The sequence below is a fragment of the Papaver somniferum genome, chromosome 6, assembly GCF_003573695.1.
Source record: "Papaver somniferum cultivar HN1 chromosome 6, ASM357369v1, whole genome shotgun sequence".
Taxonomy (NCBI): Eukaryota; Viridiplantae; Streptophyta; class Magnoliopsida; order Ranunculales; family Papaveraceae; genus Papaver; species Papaver somniferum.
The window spans coordinates 129594612-129618578 of record NC_039363.1 but is presented as its reverse complement, the minus strand read 5'-3'; the positions used below and the strand labels follow the sequence as shown (position 1 = coordinate 129618578).

At 36.7% G+C, this 23967-nt stretch overlaps 4 protein-coding genes across 4 annotated transcripts; 3 read left to right on the top strand and 1 right to left on the bottom strand.

Moving 5' to 3' along the window:
• The first annotated feature begins 7018 nt into the window (after positions 1 to 7018).
• LOC113289283 (protein TIC 62, chloroplastic-like) lies at positions 7019 to 10730 on the top strand. The gene is made up of 13 exons (XM_026538501.1): positions 7019 to 7288; positions 7379 to 7502; positions 7606 to 7715; positions 7818 to 7991; positions 8133 to 8214; positions 8308 to 8380; positions 8492 to 8602; positions 8680 to 8832; positions 9148 to 9284; positions 9392 to 9676; positions 9763 to 9969; positions 10114 to 10293; positions 10429 to 10730. Exons 1-13 carry the CDS (start codon positions 7120 to 7122, stop codon positions 10475 to 10477), a joined length of 1854 nt encoding a protein of 617 aa, XP_026394286.1. The 5' UTR covers positions 7019 to 7119; the 3' UTR covers positions 10478 to 10730.
• A 722-nt stretch (positions 10731 to 11452) lies between these two features.
• On the top strand, positions 11453 to 14645 carry LOC113289282 (30S ribosomal protein S9, chloroplastic-like). Its single transcript, XM_026538500.1, has 2 exons — positions 11453 to 11927; positions 14172 to 14645. The coding sequence occupies exons 1-2, from the start codon at positions 11574 to 11576 to the stop codon at positions 14457 to 14459; spliced, it is 642 nt and encodes a 213-aa protein (XP_026394285.1). The 5' UTR covers positions 11453 to 11573; the 3' UTR covers positions 14460 to 14645.
• An 86-nt stretch (positions 14646 to 14731) lies between these two features.
• On the top strand, positions 14732 to 16602 carry LOC113289281 (cytochrome P450 71B10-like). The gene is made up of 2 exons (XM_026538499.1): positions 14732 to 15761; positions 15885 to 16602. The coding sequence occupies exons 1-2, from the start codon at positions 14862 to 14864 to the stop codon at positions 16491 to 16493; spliced, it is 1509 nt and encodes a 502-aa protein (XP_026394284.1). The 5' UTR covers positions 14732 to 14861; the 3' UTR covers positions 16494 to 16602.
• Positions 16603 to 16792: 190 nt separating this feature from the next.
• Positions 16793 to 18178, bottom strand: LOC113291486 (putative F-box protein At3g10240). Its single transcript, XM_026541012.1, has one exon. It carries the CDS (start codon positions 18176 to 18178, stop codon positions 16793 to 16795), a length of 1386 nt encoding a protein of 461 aa, XP_026396797.1.
• Between the last annotated feature and the right edge of the window lie 5789 nt (positions 18179 to 23967).

Here is a 23967-nt window from a genome sequence, read left to right as displayed (position 1 = left end):
TTGCGATAAATCTATTGTAATTCATACATTAGAATGGTAAGATAGTGAGTATAATAGAATGGTTCAGTCTTCACATACCTGAATAATGAAGTTCTCCAAATGTCTTCATCGATCTTGGGTCTTCGAGGGTGATGTCTGATACTCAACTAGCAAATTCTAGCCTAGTCCGAGACTTGACTTAGTAGACTAGAAATCAAGATACAGTTTTGTTCAACTAACATTTACAACAAGCTTGAAATACCAAAACTTGTGGGTTCAACCGAGCATTACTAACAGTTATGATCATCGATGGATAAGAATTGATATCAAAAGAATCTCAATAAATTAAGAAAACTCCTTTGTATTATTTATTATTATTTATTTTTTTGGCGTTTACTTTGAAGCTTGGAGTGATTGTTTTAAATTTTTCTGTTATCTCCCATCAAAGGTTGAGAAGATTGTCGATTTTAAATTTTGTATGGTTGTTTATGCATTAATCCTGATAAACGACCCCGTAGAGAAATTAAACATTCTCAGCAAAAAAAATCACACCAAGGCATGATTCTACAAAAATACATGATAAATTTTGTTGTTTTATTCACATTACCATTATGTACATACTGTTTATGAGCAACACCTTAAATTATTCCATTTTTACATCTTCAAGCGTTTTTCTCCGTTCTCTCCCTTTTGATTCACTAATCAGTTTCCTTTCCCTAACTTAGTAACTTATACGGATTACTATATTTCTAGAAGTTTTTATATACGATATGATCATGTATGTAGTTTTCTAATAACCGAATGTCAATATACATCTAGTTCATCGGGAAAAAAGAAGATCTCAATAAAATCTAATGGAAATGCGGACATCAATTATAACTAATTTGGTTTTAATTCACTTATTTTTTAACCAGTTATCTATTTCCATTTTTAAAAACACTATATTTTAGGTTAAATTGGATATGACATGTATACAAATCTTGCGTTATCTAAATTAAAATTAGATTAAAATAAAAAGAAAATAATATTGTTAGGTAATTTACTCCTTATTTTGAACAACCAATAATGAGTGTGCACAAAATTAGACTCAGATCCAAAATATGCTAATACGGACCAAATTGACATGTGATTGTGGTTGTACTTGATACGGTTAGGTTCGGTTTTCTAGCGAACCAAAACCGTGATATTTTGTTTTTGGTTTCGAGAACCGAAACCAAACCATTTGTAAATTGTTTCGATTCTGACCTGAATGAACTCGATTCCGGTTTAGCCAGTTGAGTTTGGTAAACGGACATCCCTGAGAGTTTCATTCTGAATAATCATTATACCAACAATTGTTATACATTTAAGTCTGCAATTTTTCAATGTCCAATACAACAAATTTTTGTATCCAACAAACACATTATACATTAAATCAAGCATTCAAACACTGAGTTTAGTTTATCTTTAAGAACATCCCTAGAAAATGTAGCTTTTGAACATGAAAGAAGAAAAATAGAGAGATAACCTTGTGTTCCCACTTACTACTGTTTAACTTGGGTTACCAATATATCCGATGATATTGAGCGAAAAGAAATCACACATTAGATCTATGTAAAACAATAGCCTCATTCATTCCATAATGAAACAAATACTGATTTAGAATCAGTCCACATTGTCTAAAAGTTTTCTCGGTCATGGATCTGGAACCTATCCTAGAATTGAGTCATGGTTGCGAAATTAGCCATGTCAGGGATGACAATGTGATTATTCTTTCCCTAAGTCAAACACATTTTGATCTTACTTCACCTACTAAGATAATAGGCATAATCCAGGACAAGTAGTATATGTTTAAACAACAATATACATATATTATTAGCAGTAGGGGTGAGAAATTTTGGCGCCACTAATCCGTTTAATATCTCTCTATTATGTCTTTATTTTGTTTGGATTCTTCAAAATTAAAATACTGGAAAATAATGTTAAACAGAATTTCTGGAAAATGAAGTGAACCACTAAATTGCAAAAAACATACTAAGGATTTGTGGTGACCAAAAGTCTGCACTTTAACTCAAAATCTTCCATTATAACCCAAACTTTGTAAGGTAATCCTTAACCTGGTTCATGACTTAAATTTTTTCCATAGTACCAATGAATATCCGTTACCAAAACATACGACGTGACCATATATCTACCACTAAGAGCTAAAATTAAATATGCCACGTGAATCAAACCTTCTTCTTTACAACCTAAAATGTATCCCTTGCCGAAAAAAGTGTATCATTATCCAAAATTTGCAAGTGATCATGCATCTCGTTTATCAAAATTTGCCTTATAATCCAACACCTAAGCTGCACCAAAATCTTCCATATAACTCAACACAGACTATTTGGACATATAATATACATTAATAGGTTTTTGGATCTCAAACATTTTTTTTTTGTGTTAATTCAATCATTTTTTTTGGTGAAACCAGTGGAACATTAAGGGTGTAAATGAAAAATAGTCATAGAATCATTCCTTTTTTCGAGTTTTCTAATTTCAAATTCATCACTTTTCTTCTTCGACCAGAGCATTATCCCTAGATCCATCCATTGAAAGAAACGATTATGTGGCTCAAATTAGGTTATGCGGTTATTTATACCTACTATAAGCAAGATAATGAAGACAATGTTTAGACAAGGAGACGTGATCTAGATTTGCGGTGGAAGGAATTCTTTGTAAACCAAACTTTAAAATTTTGTTTGATTTTCCAACTTGAATTCCAATTGCAATAATAATACTTGATAACTAGGTCGGTGGAATACTTAGTTCGGTTAAGTTCAACTAGGATTACTCATTGTCCTTACTTTTACTCGGATCAATACGAAATATGAAGAAAACAAGATACAAGATAAGCTAGATAATAAACTATCAATGTTGATTGGTTGACCATACTTTGGTAGTAAGTTCTGACCATTCACTTATTTTCATGGAGCAACTCCAGTGGGGGTGGGAAAACGAATATTTGATAATAAAAGTTAGGGGAGTAGAACTATGTTATCACTTCATGAGTTTATTATTAGAGGTTTGTTCTTCTTATCAATCTAATCAACCAACTGATGATGATCTTGAATTAGGTTTAGCTTAGCAAGTGAATAAGGAATAACTTGAATTATACATTGTTGCAAAAGCTATTGATGCTAGTTTGATTGATTTTTAATCTAATGAAAATTCTATTATTATTCTTGATAAAATTAAACTTCTTATTTTGGATCCTAATTTTGTTAAGTGACGGTTCTAGTAAGGTGGCAAATGGGGTAGTTAAGTCTTGGGGAGTGTAGAAAATGACATGTGTGAAATACACATGCACCATGTAACTTTGATTTGGATTGGAAAAGATTGTTTTGGACCGGATATTAATTTTATTATATATAGGGGTTTGGGTTGAATTTGAATTATACTTTGGGGGGCGTATGAAAAAAAGCCATAAAGATTCCGGTGAAAATATGGGACTTACAATGTAAAATAGTTTGAAGAAAATATAAAAGAGTTGCACTCCACACGTTTACTCTTCCAAGTGAATCAACTATTTTTTAATGAAGAGTTATGCAAATTATGTCGGGCAATGAAATCAATGAACCACGGGCGGTTTGGGTTGCGACCCTCGGGATATATAGTGGCATTATAATCACCACCGATACACCACATAACTTCAGAAACCCCATCGACCTTGTGCCAAAAAAGACGTTTCATAGGCATTTTTTCCAGGCAGTAAACATTAGTCATAGTAAACATATGACGGCCGCGAACTGTTCTAAATCTCACTGACAATGAGTTTGTTGTTGTGTGACATACATACTCCAAATGATTCGGATCCTAAATAACTATCCAACCCCCAGAATGGTTTGTTCTCCGATTCTTAGTTGACAACGGCACCCACCTGCGCTGATAACCAAGATGAAGCCAACCATTTAATGAAAAAGCTAGGCTTAGTTTCCTTGACTATTACACAATGCACTGACAATCCTGAGTCCAACCCAATTAACTTCTCAACTTTTCTGGGTTTGCCAAACCCACGGGCATTCCAAGACATGAAATTAAAAGGTGTAGTGACAGGTTCCATCAACCGTCCAAGTTCATTAATAAGTTCTTCTACATGTCCATCAACATCCAAGTTCAACACTCTACAAACTTTCTGAATTGACCTCACCAATGAATGTATCTCTGTAAGTCCTAACTGAGCATACTTCCGAGTATCCACAATATGTTTTCTTAAACTTTTCCCTAGGGTGTGAATAATAACATTTCGTATTCTTCGATGAACTTTAGAATCTAGGGATAAAACCCGAAAACATAAATATTATGAAAAAAACAACCATTGTTACGTTGGATCATCAAAATCATCCTAACAACAATAAAACTTGATTTGTTTTTGGTACCCACATTAGATTCTTCCTTTACATGCTTCCTTTTGGCTACAACTTCAAACACAATGGGAAGATCATTGACCAACTTTCTTTAATGCACATAAACGAACTTGATTCATAACCATCTTGGTCACCTTGGTGACTAGCATACACCATATATGTCTAATACCCTCCTCAAATTGGACATGAAGAGGATCAAAGTGTTCAATTTGATTTGTTTCCGAAGAAGACGACTGTAAAAAAAAATCTATATTATCTTCTTCTCTTCATCTCAATTAATATTCCTCACTGTCAGTTTAAACTTTGATCTTCGATTACTTAATCGTTGATCCCATCGACACTTCCCTTGAAAAAAAGTGAAATATAGTAACAAAAAGAAAAAACTTCACAACCATATGAATATATAGTTTGGTGTTGAAATATTGACTTTATTTGGGATTGGAATTAGTGAAATAAACTTAAAGGGCTTGGTTTGCAAATTACTAACCAAGACATATCAACAAGGCAACAACCTGTAAGAGAACTATTATCCATTTTGAGAAAGAGTAATGGACGTCTAAGAGAGTTTCCGTGAATGAAAACTAATTTCGGAAATAAAATTGGAAAAGATGATGATATTTAAGAAGTATGAGAAACTGATTTTGATTTTAATAAAGAAACCCTTATTCAGATACAATATAAAGACTGAGTTAAAGAAAAAATACATTTTTATTAAAGAATGATAAAGATGCAGCAAACAAGGGCTGATTCAACATTAAAATTCTCTTTAATATAAGGTCCCCGTAACTAGAAAATCAGTCATAAAGAAGATTCATAAGACTAAAACTTAGTAGGTCTTAATGTTATTTACTATCACTAGACTAGTGACTATTGTGCAACTGCAAGGACTCAATATGGTTAAAATATTTTCTTATATTGGCATGGGTATGAAAAAACTTGTATTTCTAACATAAAACTTGATAAAGACTACTTTGAACTTATGAGCATAAAAGTCCTCTTGTACTTTTTTCCTATGATCTATCTCTAGTCCAATATGTTTTGTACTTTCTACATTCTGGTTTACCTTGTTCTGGAAATTCAGAGTATATAATGAGTAAAGATTCATTCTATGTTCACGTTTAACATTTCTAAGCTTATTAATGATCTGAAATACCGAAGAACCTCGCATACTACAATTATAATAAGCACCAATAGTTATATCTTTAAAAGATGGATCTCTACTCCAAAATTCAAAATATGTGTAAGGTTTTTTCCATCGATGAGTCTGCTGATCAATAACTAAGAGAATGGGAATGTGGTATGAGCCTATAGAGTTAATAAGGAAAACCTTGTTATTTCCACAGTGATTCAGCCATAAATTATTAACCATAACCATATATAATCTATCTCTGGTAATATTATCATTGGACTGTCTGTTAGTCCACGTACATGGATTATCAAAGTAACATAAATAATTTAGATTAGAGCTATGAATAAAATCTTTTATAGAAATAATTTCAACAGTTGTGGGATAAAGTTAGTTGATCTTTCATAGGTGTACATTGTGATGTTAAGATCACCCATTAATATTCAAGGGTAACTCTTTGACCAATTTCTTTAATATAGTTCGATTAATGCATCATTTTATCAAAGTATGTTGAAACATAAAAAAAGGTATCCAAAAACTAAGGTTTACTAGGGGTCAGGAGATATAATGACATTCGTTATTCTATGTGTATTTTAGACTACTTCATATTAGAAGCTTCCAAAGTAAAGCAATCCTTACCAGAAAACTCATATATGGGTGACACCAACTGTTCAGAAAAATTATATATTTTTTTGAGATACTAAGTCATTTTTATATTAACATTTTAGTTTCGTAAAGGAACACAATGTCAGGGTTTTGGGACCTAATTAAGTTCTACAGAGAAGATCTGGTGGTAGGATTCCAAATACCTTGACATTTCAAAGATATCATTCTCATTCTCAGGTAATGCAAGTAATCTAGATACCAGGTATAGTATACAAATTAGTGCAGGTCACAAAAAAAATGTTGTATAATGCACGTAGCAAAATCCTATCCTATAACTACAGTGAGCCAGGATTATAATACAATTAATACATATGAAACCAACCAAAAAGTAAGTGCAATTGACAAAATAGTTTAATTAGCAGATAAGGTGCAAATTACGGTAACTATTAGTAGGAATTAAAGAATTCGTCAGGATTTGAGTGTTCTTTTGTTACGACTTCATATTTTTTTATATTTTTGATTGATTGTCATTCGAGGATTTTATGATGTTTAGATAAAGTATTAAAAAAAAATTCATTGGATCATCCATATCTACACGTCTATCTATACGTTCAATAGATGGAAATCCGTAGGATGTGACGCAGATGTCGAACAAAATATTGGTCATGTATTGGATGTCTATGTGGTTAAAACTGGTCGGACAATGCTCACCAGTCACCCGCCTAAAGGTCCATAACTGGGCTTCGGCTCAAACCTGAGCTAGCCCAATATTCGACAACCCTTGGAAGAGAAACATAAGGATGACATCAGTGGTCAAAATTGATTCAAAATCCAACTCTGTAACTGTGGGTCCCATCATATCTTCACCAAGAGGAGGTGGAGTTTCAGAATCTGAAAAAGTACGAATTTAATTATCTCTAATTTTGTTTTTCTCGCTTCATGATTTCTTCTTCTACAAACACTCGGTTAGTTTGAAGTCAGTTCTGAAAATAAGAAAATTCAGAATCACCAAATAAATCGATGGAGCTTTTTGCTTTATCTTCTCCTCGTATAACCAGTACATTACCATCATCATCAAGAAAGTTGTTAACGGGTAAAAGTTCATTCATTTCCTCTCTTAACAACAATTTGAAGAAACACCCAGATTCCAGAAATTTCAAATTTGATGATGCCAGAGCTCAATTATCAGGTAAGATACGGAAATCCCAGAAAATCTGAACTTATTCGGTTTACTCCACTGCTTAACATAAATTTTGTTGTTGATATTTTCATGATTTAGTGAAAGGAAGTAGGAAATGCAATGTTGGGATTGTAAAGGCAGTTGTTAAACAGGAAATTCAATCAAATGATGATGTTGTTTTTGTTGCTGGTGCTACTGGTAAAGTTGGTTCAAGAACTGTAAGGTTAGTACTATCTAAAGAGCTATTCTCTCCACATTTTAAATTAACTAGTGTTTTTCAGTTATCAAAGGGAAATTTGATTGCAGATTTTAGAATTTTATAACAGGGAGCTATTAAAGCTAGGATTTCAAGTAAGAGCAGGTGTGAGAAGTGCCCAGAAAGCAGATAAACTTGTTAAGAGTGTTCAAGAAATGAAGCTTGATGAAGGTGTTGCAGGTAATGGTAGTCAACATTAGAGAGGGTTTTTATTGGAGGATAGAATGTTTAGTAGGTATGTTCAGATTGCAAATGACAGATATTGTTTGGTTTTTAGCCCAGCCGTAGAAAAGCTTATAATTGTGGAATGTGATTTGGAGAAAGATGGGATTAAAGAGGCAATAGGAAATGCATCTGTTGTAATTTGTTGTATTGGTGCCAGTGAAAAAGAGGTTTTCGATGTTACTGGACCATGTCGCATTGACTATAGAGCTACGAAAAGCCTCATTGATGCAGGTAATTTGTCACTTTTCTTTTCCATTTTTTTGATTAATGGATTGGACCGATTGGCCGTTGGTGTTCATTTCTGCAATCTGATATTGTTTCGGATATGCTAGTGAAGAAAGTTATGGAAGTAATTACTTTTATCGTTTGCAGCAACATCTGCACGAGTTGATCACTTTATCTTGGTTACCTCTTTGGGGACAAACAAGATTGGATTTCCAGCAGCTATTCTGAAGTAAGTATAAGATTGAATTACGCAACTATGATTCTGGGATATTCATATTATCAATTTACTGTTTGTAACTTCTGTTCCCTTTTGCTTCTATAGTTTGTTTTGGGGAGTCCTTATATGGAAAAGGAAAGCAGAAGAAGCACTTATAGCAAGTGGACTTCCGTACACTGTGAGTGTTTATTTCGTTATTCATGCATAATTGTGGTGGATTTAACAACTTGGTGATGTAAGAAGTATAATAGGATGGGACTTCACTTACCAATTTAATGGCGGTTTTCAGATAGTGAGGCCAGGAGGAATGGAAAGACCTACTGATGCATACAAGAAAACTCATAATATTACCCTTGCAGAGGGAGATACTTTATTTGGTGGTCAAGTATCTAATCTTCAGGTATTTCAGACCTTCTATCCGTGAGGCCATCAAGTACAGTCTACATATTTTCTTAAAAATCCGTTGATGTATTGCAGGTTGCAGAACTAATGGCATTCATGGCCAAGAACAGAAGCTTATCTTACTGTAAAGTGGTGGAAGTAGTTGCGGAGACAACTGCTCCATTGACTCCCTTGGGAGATCTTCTTGCTAAATTACCATCTGATAGAGTGGATACTTCTGCGAATAAGGTAGCTTCACAACTTCCTCAAGTTTGAAGCATTTGTCTTTCAGTTGGCAACCTTTGTTGGTTTCAAGAATACCCTACAATTACTTCACCAATGTTTCCTTGCTACTCTGAATTATTGTTTAGTCAACAAATATTAATGAATAATGTGTAGTACTTTGTTTATTTGATTACTTCAAGCAACTTGTGAGTATGCAAACCAAAATATTTCTGATTCGGTTGAGTATGTAGTGGAAGCTTTACGTATTTTGACTCGATTTGGTGCCTTCTAGATGTACAGTATCTTCAGAAAGTGAAACCAACATTATTTTTTTCTCAGGAAAAATTGCAAGATACACGTCTGCCAGATCCAGTGCCTTCTCAGATTATTGCCCCTGAAGCAAGCATTGCTGTCGTTGAGAAGGAACCCACCCAAAAGAAAATGCAGATATCAAGGCCTCTCTCTCCTTATTTCAAGTAATCCCACCAAAGAAGCTAATTTTTCTATTATATCATAGGTTGGTACTTCTATTGAACACACTGAAATGTTAATTCTAACCTAACAAGTATTTTATTTACAACAGATACGAAAATTTGAAACCTCCAACATCTCCTACGCCAACACCTCCACCATCTTCCAAACCAACCCCCAGCACCACACTTGGTTCAACTAAAGTAGCAGAAGTAGATACTTTGGAGGCAACATTGGAAGTAGATGATTTGAAATCACCAACGTCTCCTACTCCTACTTCACCTGGTGATGTTACGGTTCAAGTAAATGCCGCTCAAGTGGAAACAGGTACTACCTCTGCAGCCGCCGAAGTTAGTGCTGAAGTGCCAAAAACAAGGCCTCTCTCTCCTTACGCTGTGTAAGTTTCACCCTATGTGAATTACTCATTAGTAAAGAATTCTATTGAGACTATTTCTTAAATCTTAGTTGTTGTGTTTTGGACAGATATGAAGATTTGAAACCACCCACGTCTCCAAGCCCATTTCAGGCAACTGCTAATGGAAGAGTTACCAGTGCTACTCTTCCAGTGGAGGCTGCACCACCCTCTACTGAAACAAGTTCTACGGTGGAGACAACACCTGCAGAGGTCACTGAAACAGAAGTCTCACCAATTAAGACCAAGGAAACAAGTCATCTTTCACCTTATTATGCGTATGTTTTTGCTACTCTTGATATTGACCAAAGTAGATTAACTTGATACTTCAAAATGTTTGTTTGCCATGAGTATACACATCTCACTTCTTATATCCTCTTTTTTCCTAGTATTCTGCTAACTTTTGACACTCTTTGTTTCAGATACGATGACTTGAAACCTCCGACTTCACCATCTCCAAGTGCACCAGTATCATTGTCTTCACAACCCAAAATGTCCGACGTGCCAGACACCAGCGCAGCTGAAAATCCAAAATTGGACGAACCAGTGGTGGAAACAAGTACCAATGAAACAAAACCAAGACCTCTTTCGCCTTTCACTATGTAAGATTACAAGTTTTTCAATTTTATTTGTCCAAATTTGTCATTATTCCTTGGACGGTGTGAGATGAAATCTTCTAATAGTAGTCAGAATCAAACTTACTTGTCATGTCTGATGATTTTTTCCCTGATTAACAGGTATGAGGATTTAAAGCCTCCAACTTCCCCGACAATCGTATTCAAATGAGCATCATCTTACACACGAACAATGAATAAACGGGTTTATGAGGTATATCATTTGTGTCGGGACTCGGGAGAAAGAAGCAAGCACTTCGAAGCAGTGGAGTGCGTCTATACGAGTTTTTTTCTTTAGAGTATTTCGTATTGTATCCATTTGGTTGTTTCATTTCTGTTTTTCTTATTATTCAAACATTGTTGTCACATTGGAGCTTTACGGCGAAATTTGATTTATTGGCTGAAATCACTTTATGTTGGTTGAATTGCGTTGTTATTTGTTTGTCTCTGTTTGCCTACCGAACAAGGCCGCTAGAAGCTCGAATTGGTTTCCCCAAGATGATTTATTTATAAGCTATTAAATCTCAAATTCAACACAAATCCATTGTAGTCCAGCCCGGTTAGGATACCTGGCTTTACCCAGGCGACCCGGGTTCAAATCCCCGGGATTCGGCAAACGTAAGAGTATTATAAGGTTTTATAAAGCCCGAATTCGTTCACCGGGACGTGATTCGTACGTGTATAATTTGATTTATCAATGTGAGTTTGGTTCTGAAAAATCACGTGGTATAGTGGTTTAGATGCTTGATTAGTGAGTTTGAGATCTCTCTCACCTTCACCTTCAAATCTCTTCAGTCATTTTTGTTTCATAAAAACTACAACAACGTTTAATATTGACTCGTGTATGCTCGGGAGGCAGTAAAGTCCAAAAAGTGGGGCCTTTGAAAACGTAGAAGCTAAAGAATTTCTAGCGAATTAAGCGGACGTACCATTCGGGATACGTAAAGTTCGTGAACGATTCGCGAATAATCCGGAAATGCCACATAATACGCGTCTTGGATTCGTAGTTGCAAACGTACGCGAATAAGACGGTAAAATTGGTGATACGGAAAAAGTTGTGAATGATTCACGAACTTACTATCTAGGCTCCATAAAACGGAGGACATCTCCGTCATTTCCACTAACATTATCTAATCCATTCCCTCCTCTCTCTCTTCCTCCTGGAGCTCTTCCCCGAATTCTCACAAAAAGGGCTTTATCCTGTAAAAAAAACTAAAAACCCATCTCTATACACACAGTGAAGAGCTCGATTTCTTGTTACAAACCAAATGGCGCTTTCAATCTCTTCTCTTACTTCATCTTTCTCTTCTCTCTCATTCTCATCTCAAATTTCCCCTAAATCTCAAACCTTAACATTATCTTCACCCACAAAATCAAAATCATTTTCCTCCCAAATTCGTCACAAAACCACACCATCACTCGTAGTTGTTGCATCTTCTGCAACTGTAGCTACTCCACTTGAAGTTGAGCGTAAAAGCATTGAGAAATTAGTCAAATCTAGACTTCCAGGAGGATTTGCTGCTCAAACTATAATTGGAACTGGGCGTAGGAAGTGTGCAATTGCTAGAGTAGTTCTTCAAGAAGGAACTGGAAAGGTTATTATCAATTACCGTGATGCTAAGGTAATACAGATATTTCATTTTACTTTGCAATTTGAATTTGTGCTTCAGTGTTATTTTCTTTTTTTGTGGGCGTGTGTTCTTAATTAGGCTTGTTTAGGGTTTGTATGATATAGAGTAGGCTGGTTTTATGCACATTATGTGCTTGATTATTCGTAATTTGTAACACTATGACTTGGATTAGGTCAGTGATGACATTATGTAGCCTGAATTCTGTGGTATAGAGTATAGGATGAGTCTCTAGTTGGTAGTCCTCTTACCAGCTTGTTCTGGTGGGTGGTACTCTTGACATATTGTAGAGCTAAGAATGGGTACAACAGGTGTATTAGGACCGAGAAAAGGGGCCTGAAAAAATGGGGAAGCGAAGTGAGTTGTTGGGTTTTCATTTACATTGGTGAGTGGGGAGTGTGTCCCCTACCCTGTCAGTCGCCCTTCCCCGGAAGTCTATAGTCTTTCTGAAAAAATGAGAAGGAAGAATGTGGGCAAACATTGGCGAATTTCTTAAGATGAATTTGATGAAGATAAATGGATGTGGAAGAAATGCTTTTGCAAATCCATTGGTTTAATTATTGTCGTACAAAAGATTCTCCTACATTGTTAGAGTGAGCATATTTAGCTAGGCTATCAGCAGCAGTTCTTCCTACATAGTTAGTTACAGACCAACATTGCTAGGGGGTATCAGCTTACTGGGGAGGGTACCAAATCCCATATAGGACAAAGCACTATGTTGTTTGTCTTATATGGAATTTGGTACCCTCCCAGTAAACTGGTACCCCCCATTAGCAGCCATGGTTACAGACTTGCTCTTTTCATGAAAAAGAAAAGAGTTACATACTTGCTCTGATTAGGACTTCGGAGTAACTATAGTCTCCCATGAGACTCTGCTTAATCCAGTTGACTTGGTAAATATGACCTTTTGATTGCCACTACATACTGCTGCCTTTAATTGCATTGGCACAGCCACTATCACAGATAAATTGATTAAGGTCGAGTTGTTTTGCCCAATTGATATAGTATGATGAAGAGCAAGGGCCTTATGACGGATCTTCGCTTTTATTTGGATGGCCCTCGCTCCATGAAACCCACTTGTATCATCTCTAACAGCTAGACCAGTGGGTGCAGTACGAGAGTGTTTATAAAGAGATGCATTTAGGTTGATCTTGTTTCAGCCATTTGGAGGATACCAAGTTTTTCCTGTAGATGGTGAGTGGGTGCAATGGAGTTGTGAATTTAATCTTTGAGCCTTGTGGATATGCATGTATGTAATGAATAATGTGTTAAGTAGTATCTGTTGGGTCTGGGGTAGTGTTGTTAAAAAAACATTATCACATCTGGTTTTCCAGATGTGCCAACATGATCATTTCGCTATAAAAGTTCTGTCAACATCAGGCTGAGCGTTGAGTCTGGGTTTGTTAATTTACTGTTCTAATCATGAATGAAGGGTAGTTGTTGTATCTAGATTCCTGCAATGAAAGTTAGTAGAAGCAAACAGCACCATGGCTCTAGAAATAAATGATTGTTAGTTTCAGCATGAGATTCACTAAAAGAGCATAATGAGGCAGTCTGGAGCATTAAGTTGTGTAGCTTACGAGGAAGGCAGCTATGGATAACTTTCCATTACAAAGTAGTTAATTTAGGTGTTGAGAGTTGATAGCCAAGGAAATTGTCAGTTTGGTTTAGGTTGCCTTATTCCGCATTCCTCTTGTGTACTGATTTTTCTGTAAAATGACCAGTTCTAGTTAAAGTCTACTTTAGTTGATTATATCCTCCTCCTGGAATTCTGATTGCATAATTTTCTGCACAATTTCTGTTTTAAAAAGCTAGTTTAACAGAGTTACATTCCATAATCTGATTTGCTGGTTGTTCTATTGACCAACTTACTGTGAGTCATGTGATCTAAGTATTTTGGGTATCAATAAGTCACCATAATGTGGAGCCCACTATCGTGCCATATTGAAATTTGGATAGCAATGTTATAGCCTACCAAGCATGCTAACCATTTGCAACCTTTCATGTAAGCCTTCCAAGACCGTGAAACCAATTCTCTGTGTGAGGGACAGAAGTGGAGATGAAAATTTTAAGTTTAATGACTTTAATTCCAAATTTTCTGTTTGTGTGAGAAATCTCCAAGGAATACCACTATCAATTCCAATTATGGAATTTATCTTTACTGTTGAATCTGGTTATATCTCTTTAGTTTTGGTATTATTATATCCGATTATCAGACAAGATTTTTCATGTGTACAGGAATACCTCCAAGGAAATCCTTTGTGGCTACAGTACATCAAAGTCCCACTAGTTACGTTAGGTTATGAAACGAGCTACGATGTGTTCATTAAAGCTCATGGAGGTGGTCTGTCCGGTCAAGCTCAGGCTATTTCACTTGGCATTGCTCGAGCTTTGCTCAAGGTGAGTGAAAACTACAGGACTGCTTTGAGAAAGGAAGGCCTTCTGACCAGAGATTCAAGAATTGTGGAGAGGAAGAAAGTCGGTCTTAAGAAGGCTCGCAAAGCCCCTCAATTCTCAAAGCGTTAATGCTTCAAGCTTGTTTTCTGTATGTTTTTGGTCTTTTTGTTAAATATCCTCTTTGTGATAGTTCTAACATTGAGTTTTCTAGGGAAGTAAAGATTCCTAATTCCTTTCCAGTCCTTGTCAAGTAGTTGTAAAACGCTTAATGCTGTTAAAGTACCTCTTATGTCGGTGTGCCTAGTTCTGTTAAAATTGGAATGTGTGGTAAACATGAGACTTGCTAAAGATAAGAGATAACGAAAGAAGTACTATATACAGTAATACACTTGTGGAAATAAACTAGCTGGGCGTGGCCTGTAATGTTTCCAGTGGCAACTCAGCTTAAAAAATCCTTGCTTTCTCTGTTGAAGAAACACCTGGTCCAGAACTACCATTGCTAACCACTTCAAAGAAAATTCTCTTCTTCGTATGGAGTTATCATCGTGGATACCTTACCTATCAATTCTCCTTCCTCTTCTTATCTTCCCATTTTATCTTCTGAGAGTTGCAAGTAAACCCAAAGATCCAGACAGACTCAAGTTTCCACCAAGCCCTTGTAAGCTTCCCATCATTGGTAATTTTCATCAACTTGGTGAGACGCCTCACCGTTCTTTATGGGAACTCTCTAAAAAGTTTGGTCCGGTCATGCTTCTGCATCTCGGAAGTGTACCGACTCTTGTTATCTCATCAGCAGAAGCTGCAGAAGAAGTCCTGAGAACAAATGACCTTGAGTTTTGCAGCAGACCACGTTCAGTTGGTCCAAAACGCCTTTCTTACAACTTCTTAGATATTGCTTTTGCGCCTTACGGAGAGTACTGGAGAGAAATTCGAAAAGTATGTGTTCACGAACTTTTTAGTGCGAAAAGAGTTCAATCTTTTGGAGCTTTGAGAGCACAAGAAGTTGCAGCTATGATTCACTCTATATCTGAATCCACTATTTCTGTTACTCCAGTTGATATTGTTCAAAAGACATTATCTCTTACTGATCAAATTATATGTAAAGTTGCTTTTGGCATGAGTTACGAGTTAGGAAGTGGTAGATTTCAAGAAATTGTTTATGAAGCTATTGATATGTTAGGAGGTTTCACTGCAACAGATTTTTTCCCTGGAGTGGGTTGGATTATTGACAGACTGACTGGAATGCATGGAAGACTTGAGAAGAGCTTCCACGATTTAGATACTTTTTATCAGAAAATCATCGACGAGCATCTCGATCCGCAAAGAATGATATCAGGCCATGAAGACATCATAGATGTTCTGCTCAAACTAGAGAAGGACCGACGTAGTTCCATTCGTCTAACCAAAGACCATATCAAGGCAGTTCTTATGGTAATAATTCACCCATGACCCTTTATGCCTAGGTGCTTTTATAATCAAGCAAAACTTGGGAAGAAATTTTAACCTAAGCTGTACTGCAATCTGTGTTTTTTGTATGATTTTTTTTTTCTTCAGAATTTATTTCTTGCTGGAGTAGAGACAACTGCAGTTACCATAGGTTGGGCAATGGCAGAGCTGATTAGAAACCCTGCATCAATGAAGAAAGTACAAGAGGAAATTAGAAGTTACGCAGGAAATAAAGGGAAGGTAGAAGAAGTAGAACTTGATCACCTTCAGTACCACAAAATGGTAGTCAAAGAAACACTAAGATTACACCCACCACTGCCATTACTGATTCCTCGAGAGAGTATACAACAAAGTAAGATCAACGGTTACGATGTATTACCGGAAACCAGGGTCTATGTAAACGTTTATGCGATAGTAAGGAATCCAAAGTATTGGGAGAAGCCAGATGAATTCTTCCCGGAGAGATTCAAAGACAGCTCTATTGATATTAGAAGACAATCTTTTGATTTTTTACCTTTTGGAGCAGGTCGAAGAGTGTGTCCGGGTATTAGTATGGGGCTCGCGACGGTGGAACTGGCACTGGCGAATTTATTGTACAGTTTTGATTGGGAATTGCCAAATGGAATGAGTAAAGAAGACGTAAAGATGGATGAATCATCTGGACTTACAGTTCACCAGAAATCTGCTCTTCACCTTGTGCCTATCAAACATATATAATTGCTCATGATGAACGAAATTACTCAAATGGGTGACTGGATTCTATTTGCTTATCTTGTAATGGGTGTTTCGCCAATCAAATGAAATAATGCTGCTATGAACTCGTGAAGACCAAGTGTTGCTTCATTACAAAAGCGACAAACATACTGAGAAGCTTCCATGAGAGCTTTCCAGTTTTACATAATCACACATTCTTTAAAAAAAGAACCAGTAAAATAAAATTAAAGTTATAACCGATAAAAACAATAAGCAAAATATGGTATCCATGTAATCATCACGAAATATGAAGAAATCCTACTCTATTTTCTGCCAAACGTGATGCCTGCCTCTCCTGCTTTCTGAATAGGTACAAGGCTTTCAAAGAAAGTTGAAAACAATGAAGCCCGATACTCTGGAACTGAGGAGGGAATCCCACTAAGTTTAAGCTCTGTGAAAATCTTCTTTTTCCAATTGTAAGAATAAAGAGAAGCATACTCTATTCGTCTATCTAAACAATCTCTATAGGTTTCAAAAATTATTTCGTCAGTTCCTGGGACAGTATGAATGTATACACATTGTCCATCACCAGCCCAACAGAAAGGTAACATGATAGTCAGTTCACTCCAGCATTCGTTACTTGTGTTCTCTTTGGTGTCTTCATTAAATATCCACAACTTGGCGGTGTAATCACTCATTCTGCGGAATACAGTTACATGCCCGCCCATTTCAAGTAATCCAACCTCGCGACCCTCATAAACAGACATTCTACGAAATAGATCTGCACGTCCATCCACTTGATCATCTAACAATTCAACATTTTGACCACAGTCCCGAGGCTGATCACTGATGCAATTAGGGACTGGGATCACTCTAAACTTCTCGTTTCCGACATCAAATACAGTTAGACATTCATATACTATCCAATAGATGCAACCATTCGCATAAACAGAATTCCCATCATAAAAGTTGTTTGACGGGATTTCATCTCTGACCCTTCTCCACTTAGTTTGGCCTACAGTTAAGACCTCAGAAACTTCTTCACGATTTGTACTCCACACACAAAGCACTTTGTAATCCTTAGTGGCAGGATCAAACCCAAACTGATAGGTCGGAAACATATCATCGTTAAAAACGTCAAAACGGTCTCCTTCTTGCTGATTCATTAATAATGTTGATTTCATCCATGGTGTGATTTCTCGGGCGCTGGGATTGTATATCCGAACGCGATAGTGGACTTTGCTGTCAACCATACATATTAAACCATTTATGGGTGGCAAGATTTCATTGTATTCAGAAAACGACTTTGTTTGCATTACGTCGTTAATGGCAGCTCTAACTTGGTGTGGTCCTCCAAGTAACTGAGCTCTCAAGTACAACTCCTGATCGGGCACTTTTTTGCATCTTCCACCCTTTGTATATCCTTGTAAGCCACATATCATGCCCGCCTTTAGAGACGCCTGTAATGGAATGACAATAAATAGTCCAGGTCGTGTTTTCGATCGTGTAAGCTGTAAATCAATAAAGTAAGGATCCTCCTGGATTAAATCACGCCAATGTTTACACACGCACTTGAACCTCATAAGTGATTTCACTGGCAGTCTGCTCAGTATCTCACATACTACTATATCATTGCAATCATCATTAGGTCTACTATCGGCACAACGACTATATATGCTCTTCTTCTCCAGCTTCTTCTTTTCATTCATGTCGATTTGCCTACGTGTGTTTTTTCTAAAGAGTTTGTTATATTTTTTGTAGAGGTTAAATAAATTAATTTTAAAGGGGTTGGCACCCCTTTGCACTCTTTTGATCCGAACCCGACGTCTATGTATCGTCATTAACTGATTGACTATAAGAAGAACGTATGAAGTACGTAGAACAAGAAAATAATATGATAAATAAAACCTAGTAAGATGTGCAAGAATAAATTATGCGTAGTAATACCTTGCGGTGGTCTTTGGCTCTCTGTTGATCTAAAGACCCCAGTGGATTGTTAATTCTGGTTATGTGTAGTAATACCTTGCGGAGGTTTTGGAATCTCTGTTGATTATAAAACTTAGGATACTGTATCTTTTACCCCTTTTATCGGTAGAGAGCGAGCAAACCAAGTTCTCAACCCCGATTGCAATTGTTTGTATATGATCCTTAAATATCAACCGTGGGTTGAGGAAGAGTAATAGGAAACTATCCTTAAATAAATCACCACGTTAATAGTGACTGGTGAGCTTTATTCAACCTTTTTGTTATTAGGAAAGCTAAAACGTTTAGGGGGAAAGTTGACTGGTGACCTAATGTCGTTTAGGGGGTAAATAGAAAAATAATCTGCCAATGGATCTTCTCCTTCTCTACATGTAACGAGACGATCATAGCCCAGACTCCAGACAAGCATAGGCATCTTTCCTCTAAAGATTAACTGTATCCAGGGCTAAACATGGTTTCGGTTTTCGCTGGAACCAGAGCAAACCAGACCAATTAGAAAGAAATCAAACCGAACCATTTATTAATGGATTGGTTACAGTGTAAAAAGTGGAAAACCAATAGTGTTGGTTTTGGTTTGGTTTGACCTCTAAAATCGAACAAAAAACCATTGGAAAACCGATAAATTTTTAAACTTAGTTTCTACCGTTGATTTACAAGTATTAGATTCTACCCATTGATTTAGAGGATAAATGAAAACCCTAAATCTAATATTTCATTATGATACCCTCCTTCTTTCTCTTTTTCCTTCTCTCAGTCGCCTCTCTTCTCGACCCCCAACTACAGCTGCTGCTACTCGACTTTTTTCTTCCCGTTTTCCTTCTTTTTTATTTGTCAATAACTAAATTAAGATATATTATATATCTTCTTTTGATCTCTAAATTTAGAGTAAGCTTTAATTATTCTTGATATTTTTTTATTTTATTTTTGTTTGTAAATTTGTGTAAACCAATACCATCGGCAACTACGATTTTTTTATCTGTAAATTTGTGTATTTTTTTTTTTTTTTTGGTTTGACATAATTGTTGGTTAACCAAAAACCACTGGGACAAACCGAAACCAACTGGAACCATTTGGAAACCGAACCAATGGTTAATGGATTGGTTTGGTTTAGATTTTTAGAAACCAATAATATTGGTTTCGGTTTTGGTTTGGCTAGAAACCGAACCAAAACCAACTGTGAACAACCCTAGTTGTATCCAATTAACATGTAAAAAAATGAGGTTTGGTATAAGATATACTGATCAAGTATTTTTATTAAAAAAAAAATCATTTTCAACTGTACATTAATTTGATCAATCTCATATGAGTAATTCTATAGACTGTGGAAACTGAGCCACATGAAAACCATTGTGACACAAAGCGATTGGGCCCCATCCCTCGAAGAAAAATAGGAGGTCCCATTTTAGGGGTGCATGTGAGAATGCGGTTTTAACATGGTTCACTTTTCGCGGTTCAAGAAGATATCTTGATCCCATATATGATTTACGCAATCCAACTACTTCAGTTTTTTGTTTTTCCCATTTTTCGTGCAGACTTCACTGTGTTTTTCGCGAAGCTTTTTGAGAGCATATCTGGACAATTCCTTGGCGGAGGCTATGATCTCAAACCAATCAAAAGCTGTGTGAAGTGTCCAAGTTTAACCTTCATTGAATATAAAAAGAGGATGTTACACTTCAGTAGTGCTATTAGTGTTGGGTTCTTTTGCGTATTCTATTCTTTTAAGTTGTTGTTTCATGATTCTACTTTTGTAACATAAATATACCCAGATACGAAACTGCAACATATCAATAGGGTAATTATATTGGCGATAAAACTGGATTTTTTTCTTTTCGATTAACACTTAACGGTTTTATTTGTTTTAGTTACATATCAAAAGAATCATTAAGTTCTGTTAATGAAAAATCAATAGTCTTTGTTTCCATACATGTTAATCCTTTGTCAACTTCAGTTGACCAAAACTCAGCTTTCCCAAATCCGTTTTAGCTTTCCCTATAACAAAAATATTTTCTTTGATTTTGTTCTATATGTTTGATAGTTATTACACCCTATTTACACCCTTAACCAAAAAAACTCTAGCCAGATGTTTCATTTATTTAGATCTAAAACCACCACTATCAAAGGTCAGCATTGCCAACTTCTTTTCTTAGGCGGAGTCCAGTGGAGTAAAAGAGTGAGATGAAAGTGACTAAAAACGGTGGTGTATACTCAGATCCCCTTTGTCTCTGCTCTAAAACAAGAGATGTTAGAGGGAATTTAAATACAGAGAAATAAATCTCACCAGAAAAAGTAAAAAGCGAGGATCAAATTCTCTCTCATCGTCGTTTTTTAGTAAAAAAAACCAAATAAAATATATTATTAATAGATTTTGGGACCACTATTAAATAAAATATATCTTCAAGAATCTTGTAAAGTGAATAAAATATTTTTGAGCGAAGACGCAATCCTCTCCCAAGTCTTCTTTCCCTCCTTCACCACTAAACTCAGTACATATTCCTATCCGACATGGCGACACTATTGAACTTGCCACTTCCCTTCTTCACTAGATTTAGCCTTAGGCCAAACAGCATTAAGGTGCGTGGTACTGTGGTTTTTCTTGGCTTTGGCTACAATACAGCCAAGTAGTACTATGACATAGTTCACGGTTACAATGTAAGTTGTGTCTTGGCTAGTGGGGCTAAAAATTTGTGGCGTTCACTAACCAAGAGATGGGTGATGGAAATTCAGTTTTCTTAAAACATTGCAGAGCATACAAAGTTTCCGTAAAATCAATTATGGAAAATTAATTTCGTCTATATGTTCATACTCAATTCGTCCCATTATTAGATGAGTTATTTATTTAAAATTTTATCCCACATAGTTGATCTATCTTATTAAACAAGAGGATATTTCTAAAATTACACTTTTGTCCGATTATCGTTAGTATAAGAAACATATATATTTTGATATCCATGTTTATATTCGTTACATAGGTATCTTATAATATATTTTTCAATGATATAAAGTTTACGAATATTCGTGATATAGTTTGAGAGATAAATCATTTCTAAATTTTATTAGTTATTATCCACAAAGGGTATTTTAAAAAATACTTAAAAATACTCCTCCCCTTCCTTGCCTTAAAATTGTGCAGCTAGGTCATCTAATAGTGGGACGGACATAGTATTTTGCATGTATCAACATTAGTTCCCTGACTATTGGGTCAATTGTTAAATGAACCGATAGTCAAATCATCCTTTACTCTCGATCTCCACGCGTCACAAACAACGAGACGGTTGCTACGTCACTTATGATGACACTTCCTCTATATATAGATGTTGTTCCTTACATTCGATTATCTGCCTCAAACACCTCGTTTTTCATTTTTGCTTCTTCCCGTAGGATACCTTACTTAAATGGCTCATCCCCTTCATGGGTATGTTTTAACCTTAGAGCCTATTCCTGTGCTGGTCTCAATGTTCAAAGAGGCGGAACTGGAGCGCCTGTTGTTAATGAAGGCCGAAGTTGAAGCGTTTCGTGAATACAGATTAGCAAAAAAGGACTCCATGCGTGTCCAGTTTGTGGAACGTCATGAAGCGCATCAGGCGGCTCAAAGGGACGAACACATGACATCTACCATTCAACATGCTCTAGATGACGTTGTCACAGCTTGGTACGCTGCCAATTCGCTTCTCATGGAATCCTCACTAATGACAGCATCTATAGATCATGCTATCGTCGATTGTTGTTCGTGTATCTCTGATCAAGTGACTCCGCGGCTCCCAGGGTATACCCAGTCTTTAGCGGTTGTCTCAGCGCTCGTAAACTTGCTTTATCCTAAATATGAGCTCGCGCGTCTACTAGTGTTAAGAGCAGAGGTGGAGGTAATGTGGGTTCTCAGGAGGACTCGTTTAGACGAAGCACGTAGGGAGTGTGATGAACATGAAAGGACTCTTGCGCTCGCTCGTAATGCAAGAGGTAAGGGCAAAGTTATACGGGACATCCGCAAATTAATAAGCGAGGCTAACTGGAAATTATCTCAGGATGCCATTCAATGTGACGAAGGGCGATTAATGACCGAAGTCGTGGATATGGACATTGCCCGTTGTCGTGAGCTAATAGTCGGTTAATGCTGCATGTCGTTTTGAGGCAACTTATTTTGCTAGCTTTTTCTTTCATGCACTAGTTTTGGGATGCCGTCTCTTGTGGACTTCTGTTTTACGTGAGTACTATTTATTGCTTGTTTCCATGCTTCTCTTCCCTGTTGCTATTTCCCCTACCCTTCTTGTGTTGTGGGTATTGCGCTGCTGATCTTTGATCTCTGAGTCCCCAAGACTCGTTTCAAGTTTTCCTTCCCTCTAGGGGGTACCTCGGTGCTGCCTGGGAGGGGCATCATCTCCTGTACTCCATGGTCAATGTGAATCGACACGTGTCTCCATGTGTAAAGAAATAAAAAGGGGGTATGGATGGTAACTGCATCGTGAGTCACGCCCTTTACCTTTATATACAGTTCTTTCTCCCTAGTATGCTTACTAGTTTCTTTTTAATTTCATTTTCTCCTTCTCTTGGTCAATCGTATCGCTTTCATGGCCAACTCCCTTCATGGATATGTGTTATCTTTGGCGCCTGTTCCCATGTTGGTTTCGGCGAGATTCAGGCGCTGTGAATTGAAGCGACTTCTGCTTGTGAAGTCTGAAATCGAGGAACTTCGAAAGCAGAGGAAGGTGAATAGAGATGCCAAGCACGAGAACTTTAGGTTACAACATGAGGCGTACTAGACTGATCGGAAAACTGAACCATCAGGTCGCGTGTCATTGGAGATCCATCGAGCGCTGGACGAGGCTACTACCGCTTGTGATGCATCCAATCAGTTATTCGCAGATTCTGTGATGCTGATGGCTACTATATATCGCGCCATTTCCGATTTTCATCTCTGGATTTCCGAGCAGATTGATTTACCGCTTCTTGGGCATACACTGACCTTGGAGACTGCGTCTACGCTCGTACCTCACCCCTATCTTGAGGATGAGTTTGCGCGCTTATTAGTCTTAAAATAAGAAGCGGGTTTGTTATGGATGCTTTGGTTAATTCGTCAAGATAAATCTCGTAAAGAGTATGATGACCATGAGGACACTCTTTCGCTTGCTCATGAAGCTGGGGCTGAGGGGGAAGTTATTCAAGACATCGATCATTTAGTGCATGAAGCTGATCAGGATCTTCGCTTGGCTATTGACCAGTGTGATGACGGGCGTTTGATGGTGGAAGCTTTGGATGCGGATATTGCTCGTTGTCAGGCGTTAATGGATGATTAGGTTGTGTATCCCTCTGTAGGGTTGTCTTTTTATTTTGACGCTTGGTTACCCTTTTATGTTTGTTCTGAATCAATATGAATAGTTTTTTCTTTTTAAGTTGGAGTGTTGTTTTCTTCCCTTTCTCTCATCTCTTTTCTTTTTGAATGTGCTTACTCCCTCTCTCTCATGTTCCTCTGTTGTTGTTTTTTTTTGTGAGGAGGATATGCGTACTCCCTCCCTCTTTTATA